The sequence below is a fragment of the Carassius auratus genome, chromosome 8 (genome assembly GCF_003368295.1).
Source record: "Carassius auratus strain Wakin chromosome 8, ASM336829v1, whole genome shotgun sequence".
Classification (NCBI taxonomy): domain Eukaryota; kingdom Metazoa; phylum Chordata; class Actinopteri; order Cypriniformes; family Cyprinidae; genus Carassius; species Carassius auratus.
In genome coordinates this window covers 18,869,940-18,886,985 of record NC_039250.1, presented here as the reverse complement: position 1 = coordinate 18,886,985, position 17,046 = coordinate 18,869,940, and the positions used below count along the sequence as shown (strand labels likewise).

General features: G+C 36.1%; 1 protein-coding gene across 4 annotated transcripts in view; it reads right to left on the bottom strand.

Moving 5' to 3' along the window:
• Positions 1-17,046, bottom strand: part of dock8 (dedicator of cytokinesis 8) — a 45,482-nt gene that overhangs the window by 25,913 nt on the left and 2,523 nt on the right. For 2 of the 4 annotated variants that reach the window (XM_026270055.1, XM_026270057.1), the window contains exons 2-11: positions 11,536-11,641; positions 5,819-5,994; positions 5,085-5,156; positions 4,831-4,939; positions 3,193-3,405; positions 2,969-3,054; positions 2,742-2,808; positions 1,703-1,852; positions 480-557; positions 57-213 (exon numbers count right to left, since the gene is read on the bottom strand). In XM_026270055.1, the coding sequence (XP_026125840.1) occupies positions 57-213; positions 480-557; positions 1,703-1,852; positions 2,742-2,808; positions 2,969-3,054; positions 3,193-3,405; positions 4,831-4,939; positions 5,085-5,156; positions 5,819-5,994; positions 11,536-11,641 (1,214 nt within the window). Of the gene's footprint in view, positions 1-56; positions 214-479; positions 558-1,702; positions 1,853-2,741; positions 2,809-2,968; positions 3,055-3,192; positions 3,406-4,830; positions 4,940-5,084; positions 5,157-5,818; positions 5,995-8,823; positions 8,931-11,535; positions 11,642-17,046 lie in introns of those variants that run through there. The other 2 variants (XM_026270056.1, XM_026270058.1) reach the window with 2 other exon arrangements.

The following is a 17,046-nucleotide window of genomic DNA, read 5'->3' as shown; positions in this document are numbered from 1 at the left end:
TTAGAGAGTGAGTGCAGTACAACAGACCAATGATGTTCATCTGTTCAGTATTTCACCATTGATGCTGTCTGTGTCACTTGTTTCTCTCTCCAGTGTGGAGTTGATGGCACTCATGATGTTGACCGTGGCAAAGGCGAAAGGCATCCTGTAGCGGCCCAGTCTTTGACAAAACCCCTCCGCCTGATTCCTCAACTTCTCCAGCTTGTCTCTGTTCTGATGTATAGAAAAAAAAGAAAGTGGTTTTATGAATTACAGTATTTATCATTAGAGAGTGTGTAGAGGATAACCAACTTATTGTTTGAATTCAAAATAATGAATCTACTCTTCTGGCAAAGCTTTCAACTAGACATTGGCACATGGTTGCAGGGTAATTGTCATAACCAATGCCAAAATCAAATAATGAGCAGGGCTGTCAACATACTTTTGGCCATGTCGTGTATTTAAACAACTTGAGAGATAGAGAAGTATTCAGCGTTTACCTTAGCGTCACTCTCCTTCAGTAACATGTATGGTTCAGCACAATCCCCGATCTCTCCCTGCTGTAGAACCTTCTCGATCTACACACGTTCAACACAAACACACTATTAATCATCTCCATTATAATCTCCACTATCATGGGGAATATTTACTATTAACATTAGTGTCAGAATGTTGTTTTTAATATTAATTAGACAAAAATATTAAGCACCTCAACATTGATAATAATAAGAAAAGAGCCCCAAAGCAACATATTAGCATGATTTCTGACAGATCTTGTGACACTGAAGACTGGAGTAATGGCCACTGAAAATGAAGCAGTCACAGGAATAAATCAAGAAAAAAAAAAAAAACAGTTATTTTAAATTGTAATAATATTTAACAATATTATGGTTTTAGAGGAAAGAAAAATGGTGAGAATAAAAGACTTATTACAAAAGCATAAAACAAGTTATACTGACCATAAAGTTTTCAATTATGGTGAACATAAAATGTATGAAATTTACTCAAACTTCACTAAAAATAAAGAAAACTTTCACTTTATGTTAAGGTCCAATTGTCGCTATTAACAACCCTTTAACTATGACTCATAGTTTGCTGCCTATTAATTATTAGTAAGGTAGTTGTAAAGTTTATGTATTGGGTAGGATTAGGGAATAATGATAAAATCATGCATAATATGTGCTTTATAAGTACTAATAAAAAGCCAGTATGTTAATAATAGCCATGCCAATAAGCAACAAGTTAATAGTGAGAACGGGTCCCTATCCTTGCCGCTGCCGCCTCTGGCTTGCTTAGTTGGGGACACTTCATTTACAGCGATATCATTGACTTAACTGCAAATGATTGCAAAGCTATTATTTAAACTGAACTGAGCTGGATGATGACATCACTGAATTCAATGATGAACTGCCTTTAATTGTCATTGTGCATCATTGACACGCTGTTTTCCGAATGAATGTTGTTCAGATGGTTTGACACAATCTGTTTTGTTTAAATAAATAAAGGTGACTTGAATATACTGTAGTGAAAACTATATTCTAAGGTACCAAAACTTTTTATTAATTGAAAAAGACTCAAAATGGTCAAATACCTGTAGGTTAATCCTCCTGACCTATATATAGGTTTATCAATTGTTTATAATATATAGTCATTTCAAGTTAAAAAAAAAAAGTTATGCATTTAAATTATTTTTAGGTATACAGTCACTATTAATCAACACTACCTTAACAACCAGATAGATATCTGGAGAAGGGTAGGAGATTGAGAAAACTGCAGATCTGGCCAATGTGGAGGGGTCAGTGTGGGGAGTGTGAGGCCGCAGGAAACCCTTCAACTGATCTGAGTTCATGTCAAGATGGAAGTTCTCTGAAATCTGAAGGAAACAAAAAATACCATGACTGGCATGGATAGCATGAAACAACCAGCCTGCTAAGGGTTTTACCATATTTCTAAATAAACAGAAGGGAAATTGTGGTGCATAAGAACCAAAACACTTCCTCAAAATTCAGTCCGAGTGAACCAATCATAACAGAAAGATACCTCACAAAGAGCAACATTAGCACAGTTTGCCCCCAAATAACCACTGAATCTCACTCAATCTGACAGAACCCATCTTCAAGGCTTTCTTGGGCATGTCAGAAATCCTTAACTATGTTTTTCTCTCTTAACATTGCGAAATGGGTAATTCTTCCTATCCAAACACTCTCTTCACCAAGCCATAGAAGGAAAAAAACATGCTGCAAAAAGTCCCTATTTACCATGAATCATCTGGTGTGTCTCTTGCATTAACCTTCTTCAGTAAAAGCGAAAGCTAAAGAGGATTAATGTAATACTTCAGGATATTCCTCCTAAATATAGCTGCTGTCTGTCCGTTTAATATGGAAATACACACAGCTTGCATTAAAACTCGCTGATTCCTTGAGATCCATGACTGTCAGTCCGAGAAGTTCTTACATTTGTGGTAAAGACAAGCTGTGGTTCATGTTTACTGGTTTTATAGACCTTGGTCTAAACAGTTCAAACTAAACCTGACAAAACAATGTTCATGGCTGTGTGTGGATAATGAAAAAGTCTCTCATTAGTCTCTCTAGCTCTGTTCAGACTGAAGTGGAAGAATGTGGGAGGACTAACAGGAAGAATATTGATTAATTATGTCTCCCCAGCTTAAGCAAATGGGTTTAAGCAGAAGGGTCAAAATACAAAAACTATACGACATATTTGAGATTTTTTCATAGCTTTTAAGATAAGCATTAGAAACTGACCTTCTTCTTCTCTTTCAGGTCATAGAGGGCCATGGTTGCAAAGAAGGGCTCAATTTCAATCTCAAATCTGTAGAAGGACAAACATTATTTCAAAACCAAATATAACCACATTTTAAGGGTACATACTGTATGTTATGAGGACCATTTCAAATAAGAAATAAAATCATATATCAGACCAACAATTCAGAGAAAATAACCAGTAATAGTGGATGGTAAGGAAGTATTACTTGATGGTCTGGCATCGCACTAGTATCCTCTGCCCAAAGTGCTCCTTGGGACAGTCAGGAATGGGCCGAATTGCGACTGCATCCTCCTGTACACAGTCCAGGGCAGATTGAAGACAGTATTTAACTTCTAACTGAATCCTTGTGTTCACAAAAAATGAATCACTCAGGAATATTTAGTAAAGAACACTGTTTAACAGTATAAAGCAAGTAAGACAAAGCTGCACCTCATCAACAGGTGGGTAGAGGCCGAAGAGCTCGCCGCAGCGGCTGCTATTTCTGGCCTCCTGGTTGAAACGATCCATCTCCTCCGGGCTGCTGAAGCGCAAGAGGCTCTCCACACGACGGTCCGGCTGCAGGGCCCGTAAGTTAAAGTCTGAGCTTGTGAGGGTGGTCCGAGCTGTATCATCACAAAGTGCAGGCAGGGACGGCGACTTTTCCTGAGGCACAGGAGAGAACATATTACACCACATATTACACAAGACATCTAGATACTGGAACCCAAAAAAGGGCTTATTATAATTTAGTTCTTCATTGTTAAAAATAAAACACACCTGATTCAGATTACCAACTCGTTAGAAGTGAGCTACGTGAGTGAACTGTGTTCCGATCGATATGATCCCTACACCGTGTTCATTGCTTCCTACTCACTGAGCAGGGCTTTACTTCACTAAACATGTGCTGAAATTGGGAACCGCTGATGCAGCCTATTGTAATAACTATTACAATTCTGGTCTGTGAACATAAATGCGTCCCCGGGGGGCGTGGCTTTGGACAGCGATTGCAAGCAGGGTGGGACGTTCGCTTTCAGTGCTATCAGGCCAATCCGCCAATGTTAGCATTTTCCAAGATCTCCTATTGCACCTTCAATGTAGTTTTGTTTTTCATTTTACGTTCATCTTACTATACCTTGAGAGCCTGCTTAACTTCACTGACTTCACATAACTTGCCACATAACTACATGTGAAATAGAGCAGGGGAGCTCTTATAGGTCTGAGACTAATGCCTTTTTCCAGGAAGGAATTATAAGCCTTTGAGACGGATGAATTCTCAAAACCCTAGGAGAGATTTCTGTTAATCGCCAAATATAAGAACCATATGCACTGGCTCTGATAGTGGGCATCATCTAGGGATCCCATGATACATTGCGTCTAGCCTGTGGGATAGACCTTCCCATACCATTTGTATTCTTAATCTACTTGCTGAAAGACACACATCACAGAACAGAGCTGGCTAGAGGGACATTTAGTACTCCTCCGGATTGCTAATAACCCCTGCAGTGAATGTGGAGGCCCTTTTAAGGGAGCCAAAACTAAGGGAGGATCTTGGAGTTCCTGCAGACTCTCAATCTCAACTCATGAAAAATACATGGAGTGAAACAAATCTTTGTGGTTTGGATAATTAAATCTTGGCAAAGCTGCACTGGGACGGAAGTAGTCAGGACAGAATGAATATTCATGCCTCATTACGTCCCTGGACTCTGACAAACGGGGGTGGGTTGGAGCCAAGATGGTGGTCAGGGGGACAACTAGAAAAGAAAATTACAAAGGAGAAAGATTCTGCCTATTTTTCTTATTCTTTTCAACTCTTCTCTTTTTTTAAGAGGAATTTAATGTTTTGTTTGTGTCTTATGGCAGGGAATGAGCCGACATAATGGAGTGGGTGGTGACACACTTCAGAGGCTTAAATATAATGATAATAATAATTACAAACAAAAAAGAGGAATATAAGTGTCCGTAGGGTTGGGTGGCGTCCTTGAGTGACACTAATAACAATGTGAACAAAAATCCCATTTACAGTAGCTGTTTTGTTGTTGTGAAATGGCATCTGCATAAAAGAGGAAAGGTTTTATAAACTGTGCTTACTACCTGCTCTTGTTTGTCAGGCTCAACGTCCGACTCAAACGTCTGTCTCTGTAAGACTCTGTTAGCATCTGTCCTCTCGGAGTACGCAATCCATCCATAACCCTGAGATCTGTAAGTGAGAAACACAACAGCATTATAGTATCTGTGCGTCTGGTGTCATTTCTCTGAGTTATGTTTTTTAGAATATTTAAGCTGCAGTATTTCAAATTCAGCCCTGACGAGGGACAGGAAATGAATGAAGTCTGGGAATTTACCTTCTGCCAACCACCAGCCAGGGCTGTGTGTAACTCTGAACACAATCCCTCACGTGAGGATCCAGCTCCACTCTGGAGACACACACACACACACACATCGTAACAACACTCAAGGCTTTACAGACACACACTTCGAACACAAAGTGTATTTTCATTTTATTTTGTATAATACTTCCAATTATTATATTACAAAACAACAATGTATTTATTTATAAAATGATCCTAATAAATTAAATATTAAATGTATTCATTTTATAAATATAAATTTATATTTATTTATTCATTTTATAAATATAAATATATTTATTTATTTAATAAATATATTTTTAAATAAATAATTAAATAAATTGACACTACTAATAATGCCAATAATATTCAAACACCATTATTACTGCTATTATATTTTTGCACCTAAATTAGTTCAAACTAATTTTCATCTCTGTTGTACGTGGTTTTGCATTTCTCACTTGAGAAAATGAATAATTTATGCAAACAATACAAACTGACGTGTCAACCCTCCTTCCTATTGAATCAACATAAGTATACTGGTTCTGTTCTTTAGAGATCCACAAATCCCACCTTTTATTAAAAGCTAAATTAAAGCCATTGGTAAATTTCTACTCAATCTAGTAAACTGTCTACCCACACAGCATTACCATCACAACACAAACACAGCACAAAGATATTTGTCTAGTTGACCTTCTCAACCCCAGCAGGGAGCATCCAGCACCTACCCTTGCTCTGGGACAGAGGGGCGGAGTGTCCTGCATTCCCTCTCCACCAGCTCCACCTCCAGGTCGTCATCTGGGAACTCCCCCAGCTCCTGCATGAGCTCGGCATCTCCACTGCGCAGCTGTGACATCAGGAACTCATCCAGGTCCACCGGCTCAACCGCTTCATATGACTGAGGCTATAAAGATAACCAGGACATCCAGTCAAAAAACTAGTGCTCATAAAATGAACTCTTTGATGGTATAGACACACCAGGTATTATGAACACCCTTAAAAATAATAGTTTAAAAAAGGTTTTTGCAACGATGACATAGTTTTTTCTTAGTGTAAAGATCATTTTAAAAATCAGTAGAATCTTTTTCTAAAATAAAGAACATTTTACAGAATGGATGTTAAAGGTTCTTCATGAAACCAGATGATAATAAAGAACCTATATTATATACACATTAAAGTGTCTGCAAGACATCACCTCGTCCATTTGAGACATAATAATATGAAACAAAAGTAGTGTAAATTATGAGAATGTATATCTATCAACTGCCTCTATGGCATAAAAAATAGTCTACATATATTGTAAGCAAAATAGCTGCAGTTAGTTGCAGCAAATCATCATAAAATATGAAGTCTACCCTTAATATATCAGTACTGTATTTTTTATAGACACTAAAGAATTCAATCCAATTCAACATGTGGTGTGTATCAAAGTAGACATGTTTTTAATCTTCTTCTATACCAGCTAATGAAATGCGTAAAATAAAAACTGGAATGCTCTATGACCCCCATAACACAATGAAACAAAGAAGGAGGCTGGTGGGAAGCAATAAATCATTTTAAAGCTGATGACATGTACAGACCATAGCGGTAAAAAAAAAAAAATGCATTGCCTACAGTTGTATTCCTCTTTTAGCAAAGTTAGAGTGGAACAGAGCGTGTTTTGTCATGACTTGAGGCAGACAGCTCCAGACCTGCTGAAGATCATTAACATAACTGCTGTTTCATAGAGACAGATTGATCAGAAGGCTATTGGGCATAAAAATTAAACCATCAAACTAATGCAAGCCTGTGGAAAGAGACCAAAGCACGTCAAATAAAGGATTTAATAAAGGTGTAACTTTATGATAACCCTAGCTGGTTATGTAACGTCTCTCAAACATTTTTTTTTCACACTTAAGGTTTGGTGAAGAGTTATCTCATGCAAAGTGTTGTACAACAACAATATTACCAGTGGAACATGCCCTTATAACACAAGGACTTCTAACTATAACAATTCTGATAAAACATTTTCAAAACAAACTATCATATCTAAAGCACGTAAAGGTGTAGATGCTGAATCTCATCACAGCAGACATCAATAAACAAAAGTCAATCAAGATAAGTTTGTTATATAATGAAAATCATGTGTATGTGGCATTTCATTGAGGAACTTTAAGAAGCGCACTGTACTGTCTAAGTTATCTGATTTCATCTGATCTCTATGGAAGCCCATTTCTGCCTCAGAGTAAAAAAAATAAACAGGGTTATTGTGAGAATAGATAACATAAGCTTTATATGCGAGAAGATATTGTAAAGTTGCAAACTATGAACTGATCACAAAAATATTGAGGATCTTGAGGTCCAGTATAAGGTCACATTTGTGAGATATAAAGTTTCAAAAGTGTAAAACAATTGCAATTGGATGAACTGTGAGAAATAGTCACAACTGACTGACTATGAGAGAGAAAAAACATCGCAATTGCATGAAATAAATTTGAAACAATGAGAAAGTCACAAATTAGAAACAAAGTCAGAATGGTAACAAAGTCCCAACTGCAGGATAGAAAGGTGCAATAGCATGAAATAAACTTGGGAAATAAAATCACGATTACGGGAAATAACATTGCAAAAGAGAGAAATACAAATTGTAATAGAGAGAAACAAAGCAACACTGTCAAATAAAGTCACCAATGAGATATAAAGTCACAAGTGTGCGAAACAAAATCGCAATCGCAAGAAATAAAGTTGCAAAATTGAGAAAGTCGCAAATGAGAAATAAGGTAAGCATGGTAACAAAGTCACAGCTGCGAGATATAAATTTGCAATAGCATGAACTAAATTTGCAAGAAAGTTGCAAATGCCGTTAAAGAAATAAAGTCGCAAGTGAGAGATATGAGGTTGCAATAGCATGATATAACTTTGCAATTATGAGAAGCAGTCACAATAGTGGGAAATAGAACCACAGTTACGAGAAATAAAGTTGCAAATGTGGAAAACAAAAAATTGTATATGTAGAAACAAAGTTGTTACACTGTGAAATAAAGTCACAATAGTTAGATATAAAGTCACAAGTGTGTGAAATAAAGTCATATTTGTGAAAAAAAATGTTACAATAGTGAAATATAATTTCTATTAGCTTTTTATTAAGGTGGAAACGGGCATCCATAGATTTTTTTGCATAGAAAGTGCTTACATTTCTGGGGTCTATTTGAGGTAGTACATGGAACAAAGTTTGGGCATAATAATAACTGTTAAAAACCTTTGTATTTAAATATTGCAACTGTCGAACTATATTTTGCTGTGTGGTTTGTGCACATCAGCAGCAGCTGACAAGAGAGAAGCAGAGGGTAACTGTTGATGAATACTGATATAGTCTATGGGTGGAGGTGTTATTTACGTAGCTCATGTAACCTCATTCACTCAATAGCAGCAACAGGGAAACAGAAAGGCATTCAAGTGCAATGCATTTCTTAGACAAATAAAAAGACTCTGACTTTCATATAATTTTATTAATTAACACAAAGGTTTAAATGTAAGTTTCTCATCCTGGGGCCTAATTGTGCATTTTGGAGCATGGAAGCAACAACAAAAGCCGGTCTATATTCAACAACATCAAGCTTAAAATAACCCACCCAGGCTGTGTGCATTGTGCAAATTTAGCTTAGAGTTTCATTTCTGCATCCACCAACTGATTGCAACCAACATACAGCAGACAGAACAAATGCATCTGAAAAGGATGAAAGAAAACACTCACCAAAAAAGTCTTGGTAACGAGGCAACTGACAAGATGGCGTTGCCCGGAAATAAAAAAAACTTGTTTCTGCAAAACTCTTCCTCAATAGGTTTGAGTTGCATGAAGTAGTCTGTATTTTGTGGCTTCCAAGACCAGGATATGACATCACAACCACTTCCTCTACTATGACGAAGTAGCAGGGGCACATATGCATTCATAAATAAAGTCAAAAATGTAAAGATGAGTTTAAATCAATTTATGAGTACATATTCTGCTTTCAACTTTAAGAAACGCTGAAGGAATTATATGATCGCTGTCAAAAAAGTGAGAGGTACTGTAGACCATTATTGTATGTTTACATTGGTGCATGAAAGGGTTAAAATTCGCTAGCGGTGAGATAGCTAATAAACAAGAATGCAGATGCATAATTAAATACTTAAAAAAAACAAAAACACCAATTCTACTTTGTTAACAATAGGTTAAAAATGATTGTTTTACAATAAACAAGGAATGAATGTTACATTTAAGGGTTTCTCTTGTGATGTAAGATACATGTGTACATATCAGGGAGCTATCATGCATAAACAACTGAATTAATCAAATATTCAATAATTATGAATAAGAACGAATAATTTAACAAATTATTACTTAATTATAATCTGCATTTAATCCTAATAATAGCAGTTTTTCATGTTTTAACATGATAACATTAACATTTGCTTTTCACTGCAATCTATGTAAAAAATGGGAAAACATCATAGGGAAGATTATGTTTCCATGAAGTCAACAGCTTCTAAAATCCATGGAAATTACAGATGAGTTTGTGTATGTGTGTGTGTGTGTGTGTAAGCTGTAAAGCACCAGCTGCAGTGGTCTGGTAGCCTGGGCTCTGACCCATTTTCAGCATAGAGAAAGCACAGACAGGTTAGAGCTTAAGTATGTGCACACACACACACAATTTAACTTCCCATTAATTTATAATGTTATTAAAATAAAAAATAAAAAATCATAATTTAATATTAGTATATTTTTTATAAATTAAATGAATGCAATTAATAACATATTATATAAATATGTATATATGTGGGGAAGTCGTCATCTAATGGTTAGAGAGTTTGACTCCTTACCCTAAGGTTGTGGGTTCGAGTCTCAGGCTGGCAATACCACGACTTAAGTGCCCTTGAGCAAGTCACCGAACCCCCAACTGCTACCCGGGCGATGCAGCATAAAAAATGGCTGACCACTGCTCCGTGTGTGTGTTCACAGTGAGTGTTCACTGCTGTGTGTGTGCACTTCGGACGTGTTAAATGCAGAGCACAAATTCTGAGTATGGATCACCATACTTAGCTGTATGTCATGTCACTTTCACTTTCATATATATATATATATATATATATATATATATATATATATATATATATATATATATATATATATATATATATATATACACACACACACAAAATAATTTTATATAAAAATTAACAGTTAACACATAAAAATAATATAGATAGATCTATTTTTTTATTACAGATTATTATTTTTTCTTTTTTATCAAAATATATTTTTAATTTATAAAAATTACAAATAATTAATTAAATCTATTAAAGGGTTATTTCAGCCAAAAATGAAAATTAATCCATAAATTACTCACCCTGAAGTCATCCTAGGTGTATATGACTTTCTTCTTTCAGACGAATTCAGTTGGCATTATTTTAAAAATTGTCTTTGATCTTTCAAGCTGTTTGATGCCACTCAGCAGGTGTTGCATCAGGCCATGAGAAGTTTAATAGAAAGCCAATCCATTGAAAAACACCGGGGGCTAAACAAAGGCCTTTTGTAGCAAATGAATGTGTTTTGTAAGAAAAATATCCATATTCAAAAGTAATAATAACTTATCTAGCTTGCGTTCACAGTTGTTAAACGGAAGCAGTTCCGGGGGAATGACGTATGAGGCCAGTGTTGCCAATGTGCGGTTAGTCTTGTGAAAACCAACATTAGTTGCCAGGAGCAATGGCTTATATTGAAATCCTCTGACATTCTTCTTTACAAATCCTCGTTTTGTACTTCTAATTAGTGACCATTGTTTTGTTTTGATCTCTCCGCTGCGTTTCCGCGTGCGTCACTTCTGAGCAGCGCATACGTAAAGCTTATCTCGTATATCATTCCCTCGGAACTGCCTCATTTACAAGTGTGAGTGCAAGCTAGATTAAAGTGATTATTACGTTTTTAATATACAAAAACAAATCGATTTGCTACAGAAGGCCTTTGTTCACACCCCCCACCACTACTCTTAGCAATAGCCAAAAAAACATTGTTTTAGAGATCATGATCCATTGAGATATTTTGTAAAATTTTCTACTGTAAAAAAAATTTACTTTTTGATTAATAATATGCATTGGTAAGAATTTCATTTGGACAACTGTAAAGGCAATTTTCTCAGTACCGGTATTTCGATTTTTTTTGCACCCTCACATTCCAGATTTTCAAATAGTTGTATCTCAGCCAAATATTGTCCAAATATAAACAAACCTTCTTATATTTCTTTGTAAACGGAATCAAATTAGGCAGTGATGTGACAGACATTTACCCACACCTATTCCCGCATACAGAATGAAGTGTTTATAAACATACATCCATAATTTGAATGTCCTGTTTGTATGTTCAGAATCAGTTTGAAGTTACTAGGCTGGATTTTACAGAAGTGTTTATCAGTGAAAGTGCAGCACTCACTATGTTGAGGCAGAAAGAGCCAGAGGCACTGTGACTGTGCCGGTGGTGAGGCAGGGAACCATGGCTGACCCCACTGAAGTGTCTCCGGATCTCCGCCGAGGAGTGTCTGAGGTGAGAGAGGGAGACAAGGATGAAGAAGGTGGAGAGGAAACAGAAAATGATGTGCAACATAGGATTATTTTCTAGTGAGAGGTTTGGGGCCGGCACCAGGTGCTTGTTTACACACTCCTCTCAGTATGTATATGTGTGTGTGTTTGTGTGTGAGATAGAGAGATGCAAAGTTACAAACACTGAATAAACCTCCAATCAATGACCTTTTTTATTAGTAGTCAATAAACACACAGACCCCTCATTAACCTGAACTTAAGTGTCTCTTTAACAGTGTAGTTCATGGTCAACTCCACCCAGATATGAATAGTCATAAATCATCATACACCTGATATTTGGCCATTGCGAGTAGCAGATGACTCTGTCTGCTTGTGTCCCCTGTTCCAAAGTCTGTTAACAGACCTGTCAATAGATACTTTGTGTGAAATTTCTGCTTTCTATATTAAACACATGTCAAATTGAGAGCATAAATGTACAATGCATTCAGGTTATTACATTCTTTTACACATTCCCTCAGAATCGAACCCATGACCTTAACATTGCTAGCAACGTACTGTGTAATAAAAAATATATATATATATATATATATATATATATATATATATATATATATATATATATATATATTTAATTTCACTTTAGGTGTACATCTCAACTTCCTTTATTAAACTGTAATAAGTAATACGTATCAGCCAGCAGCCACCTTGCTCTCTAGCTATCAGTATCACCTTAAAATATCCACATCAGTCAACCACTAGATTTGAACCCACAACATTTGCATTATCAGCGCAGTTCCTTAAGTACTCAGGCTACTATAATCCCAAAGCTTTTTGTATGTTCATTCATTTGTACATGTATTAATATCAAATAATTAATTGTATACTTTTGGGTGAGTACAACAACAAACCCTTCTGCCACATGCAGCAATCAGCTTTTGAAAAGCATGCATGCTGCGAGATCCTCAAATGAAGTGTAAAATTAAAACACTCTAATGACGTACCCCAAACACTGGATAGGGTGTGCTGATATGTATGTGTTTGTGTGTGTGTGTGTGCTGTGGTGCACCTGTGCTTCCTAACCACTCCAGGCAAAGCAGAAAAAAAAAAATCAGACAGACAGTGTCCCAGATTTCTCTGTCCCACTGCTGCATCACTGATGAAATGAAAATTCACAGGGTAAAAATGACACAGCATGAGATTTACTTTGAGATTTACTTCCAAAACACCCGCTGCAACCAAGTTACCACTTAAGCAGTTAGTTACAATTTTTCACACCTAAATCACCTCAGTCACATTCCCACAGTGTCTCAGACAACAATTCCCACAATGCAGCCTGTTTTTCTCCTAATCTCCATTCATTTCAACAGAAGGATTCGCCTCAGAAGCAGAGAGGTATTGGGTTTGACAGTAAGCCCTCCAGGCCACAATACAACAGAGTGCTATTGTGCACCCGCTTATCAAAAGTCCTAAAAAAATGGGTCACAATTCATAACGCTGTGTTGTTTCTTTCCAAACACATTTACACAGATTGTCTGTTGCAGTATAATGGGGTTTCTGTAATCATGTGCACTTTATTTTCAATGTGTTTGCTTTGCATCACATAAATGACTTGCATTTTACAATATATATAAAAAAGAAAGCAGTTGAATTGAAATTATATTTTACTTTATTAATGTATTTTTGATCAAATAAATGCAGCCTTGGTGAGTTCAAGACTTCGCTTTAGAAATGGCAAAAAAAAAAAAAAACGTTTGAATCTCCTAGATCTTTATGAACAAGGCAATCACACAAAAAGGCTGCAAAACGAAATGAACTGCAACACCATCCGTTGATTCAAAAATGTTGTAGCTGTTGTTCTTGTTTTTCAGGACTCTGTTCGGTAACTTGTGCCAATTCAAAATATCAACTCGAATGGCTAGTTTTTAAAAACTAGAGTAGATATGTTTTCCAGGAATATATCCACAAAATCAGCTACAAACTTCGTTAACTACTTTAAAAGTTAAGTTTGCAGCAGGAGAGCATGCAAATTCTCTAAACCACAGAGCAAAGACAAACAGGAGTGAATTATAGCATGCAGCCTTTCTATATTGAAGACAGATCACAGAATACCGCAGAGAGTATTTAGTAATCCAACACATTCACGATTCGTTCATAACAGCTCACGTCATTATAGATCAAAGCTCAAACCTCATGTAATACGAAACGCAAGCTGAATTAATAATAAAAAAAAAAGCAAAATCACATTTCTCCATAAAAGCAAAGAAAGGAATATTAGATCTTTTTTAGGATAACCAGGCGTTCAGTCCTAATGGTGAGAGTGATGCCAAAAAAACACTACTAAGAAAAACCAATTAAACATAAAAGGCTGAGACGGGTGTGATCTACATAAAAATGTTAGTCTCTAATATGACTGGAATGTTCATCACAAAACAGCTCATGATACTCTGGATGATGGTGTTTCTGTGTTTTAATGGACTGTTCTCTGCACTGGAGGTAATGACATAGGGTGCAGAGAGATGAGTCCCAATTTGACCCTCCTTCTGCTCCATTGGCTTTCCATCAACTTTGACAGGAGCTGTAATTATTGGGAACATTTCACAAAAACAAACACACATGACATGTTAGGAGCTCACACTTTACCAACAGCTATCTTGATTTTGTTACAGACTTTTTGATAGTATGACTACAAAGATCAGTAATCTTTTCTGATGCATTCTGACTAGGGGTGCAAGATAAATATCGGCCGATAATTAATGTGCATCTCATCAGTAAAGCCGGTTCTTTAATCAGCAGTAAATTCCATCAACTGCGTGATTTCACAATTTACAGCTGATTAGAGAACCGGCTTTACTGACGAGATGCGCATTAATTATCGGCCGATATTTATCGTGCACCCGTAATTCTGACGATAATTACTGTAAGCATTTGGGTCATTTAGTTCAATAATTTTTTTAAATGGCTCAACCAGGTACTAAAAAACTTCTGAAGGGTGGAAGGGGAAGGGACGGAGTAAGTTCTGTCTGTGCCACTTTTTTAATTGCTGGTCTCTATACACACATCAGACAGACGCCTTTGGTCATTTAGCCATGTCTTTTCTTACTGCTTGAATGTTTTTAAAGGGATAGTTCACCCAAAAATGACAATTCTGTCATTAATTACTAATCGTCATGTCATTCCAAAACCATAAGACCTTCATTCATCATCAGAACACAAATTAAGATATTTCTGATGAAATCTGAGAGCTTTCTGACCCTGCATAAAGAGAGCAGAGCAACGGTCAAGGCACAGAAAGGTAGCAAGGATATAAAAAAATTAAGGGGGTTAAAATACATGTCAATACATGTGGTCATTAATGCAACCGTAATGTTAAAAAACTATAAAAATACTTTTATGTACAAAAATTGCTTTTTTTTTTTACTTTATACAACAATTTTTTTTCTTCCATCTCAGTCGATGCATGTTCACAAGAGTACCATGAAAAGAAGAAAAATAAATTGTTGAATGAAGTCGTTTTTTTGTTGTTGTTTTCTTTGCACTTTCTGTGCCTTGAACGTGTCAGTTGTGTTGCTGTCTATGTAGGGCCAGGAAAAACTAGGATTTCATCAATAATAATAACAAACATTATTTTCTTAATTTGTTCTTAATTAATATCTTAATTTGTGTTTTGAAGATGAACGAAGGTCTTATGGGTTTGGAACGAGAAATGAATCACAGAATTTTCATTTTTGGTTAAACTATCCCTTAACAGTCACAACATTAATTTAAAATGCATCTTTATTGTATTTAAAAAAAATTATTAGGGATTAACTCATTTTAAAATTGCACTCTTAAATGGTAAGCACATTAACAGTGCTCTTAAAGTCATAGTTCACCTCCCCAAAAATTAAAAATGTCTCTGTGTTATTTTTGTCTGTACAGTAGGAGTCCATGGTAACCAAAACTGTTTGGGTGAGTAAATTGGGTGAGAATGGGTGAACTGGGTGAACTGTCTTTTTCTAGCACATAAACCACTATTCAAAACTTTGAGGTCAGTGAGATTTTGTTTTTTAAGTTTTATGAAGTCTCTTATGCACTCCAAAGTTACATTTATTTGATTAAAAATACAGTAAAAACAATAAGATTGTGCAATGTTATTGCAATTTAAAGTAACAGTTTTTTTTTTCAATTTGAATATATTTTAAAATGTAATTTATTCCTGTGATTGTTAAGCTGAATTTTCAGCAGCCATTACTCCAGTCTTCAGTGTCCCATGATCCTTCAGAAAACAGTCTAATATGATATAATTTTTCAAAAGCATTTATTTGAAATATAAATCTTTGATAACATTATAAATGTATATTTTGATCAATTGAATGCTTTTATTAACAGTGATCCCAAACTTTAGTGTATGGCAGTGTAGTGTACTACAGTAACCTAATTAGAATTAAACTTTTCATTAAATGTATTGTTTAAAAATGAGATTTAGAAAGAATCCAAATATTCAATAATGTCAATAACCAAAAGTGACATCTTCAAAAAAAAAAAAAGATTAATAATTAAATGAACAAAAATAAATGTGTACTTATTTTTCCCCATTGCAGATTCTGCATGTTGACAGTAAAACATAAGTACTAAGTACGGCCATGAAAGCGGCAGCCACATTCCAGAGAGAGCGGACTATGATTGTTTGTCTTAGCCATCGCAGCCAAGTATGATTGTGGGTCAGGGTGCCTCACAACACGATTGTGCAAGAACACCACTCTAGTTCGTAACTTCCCTTGAAGGTCAACATCAGCTGAAGATAACGGAAATTAAAGAGCTATTCTCGTGATACTGTCGTGCATTTCCTTCAACTACAGCCTTTCTGCTGACTGAGGGCTTTCGTTTATAGTCTGCCACGTCTCATTTCATTCTGTTTTCACCACATTGTCCGTCCTAAAACATTAAGTCCCACTTCTCATACAAAAATATTCCTTCACGCGCCCAGAAAAATCAAAGGATTATGAAAAAGAAGATGGGATGAAGAGCAAACAAAAACCCCAGGGCACAATCCTCCAGTGCAAAACACAGCTGTGCTCAGAGGCCTTTTCATGTGTGAATGCATCCTTCATGCAAATAAATGTGTGGCCACTGAAAATGAGAAGGGACACGGAGGGTGGTGCATGAGCCAAGAGAAATCTGCAGCGTATGCGCTGACGTTTTTCCTCTTATCCAAAGCTGTCTGCACGAGACAGCACGAGTTCAGCTTGTGCAATACAGCAGCTGCAGCCACAGCAAGTATCGGCCCCCAGTGAGATGCGCTGGTTAGGCTGCACTTGCATGAAATCTGGGAATCACCCTGTTAGCTGATGAGCTTTAGGCTTTTTAATGCTTCACTTTGTTTTAGAAACATACTGGCTCTAATCTTTCTATTGTGTCCTTACAA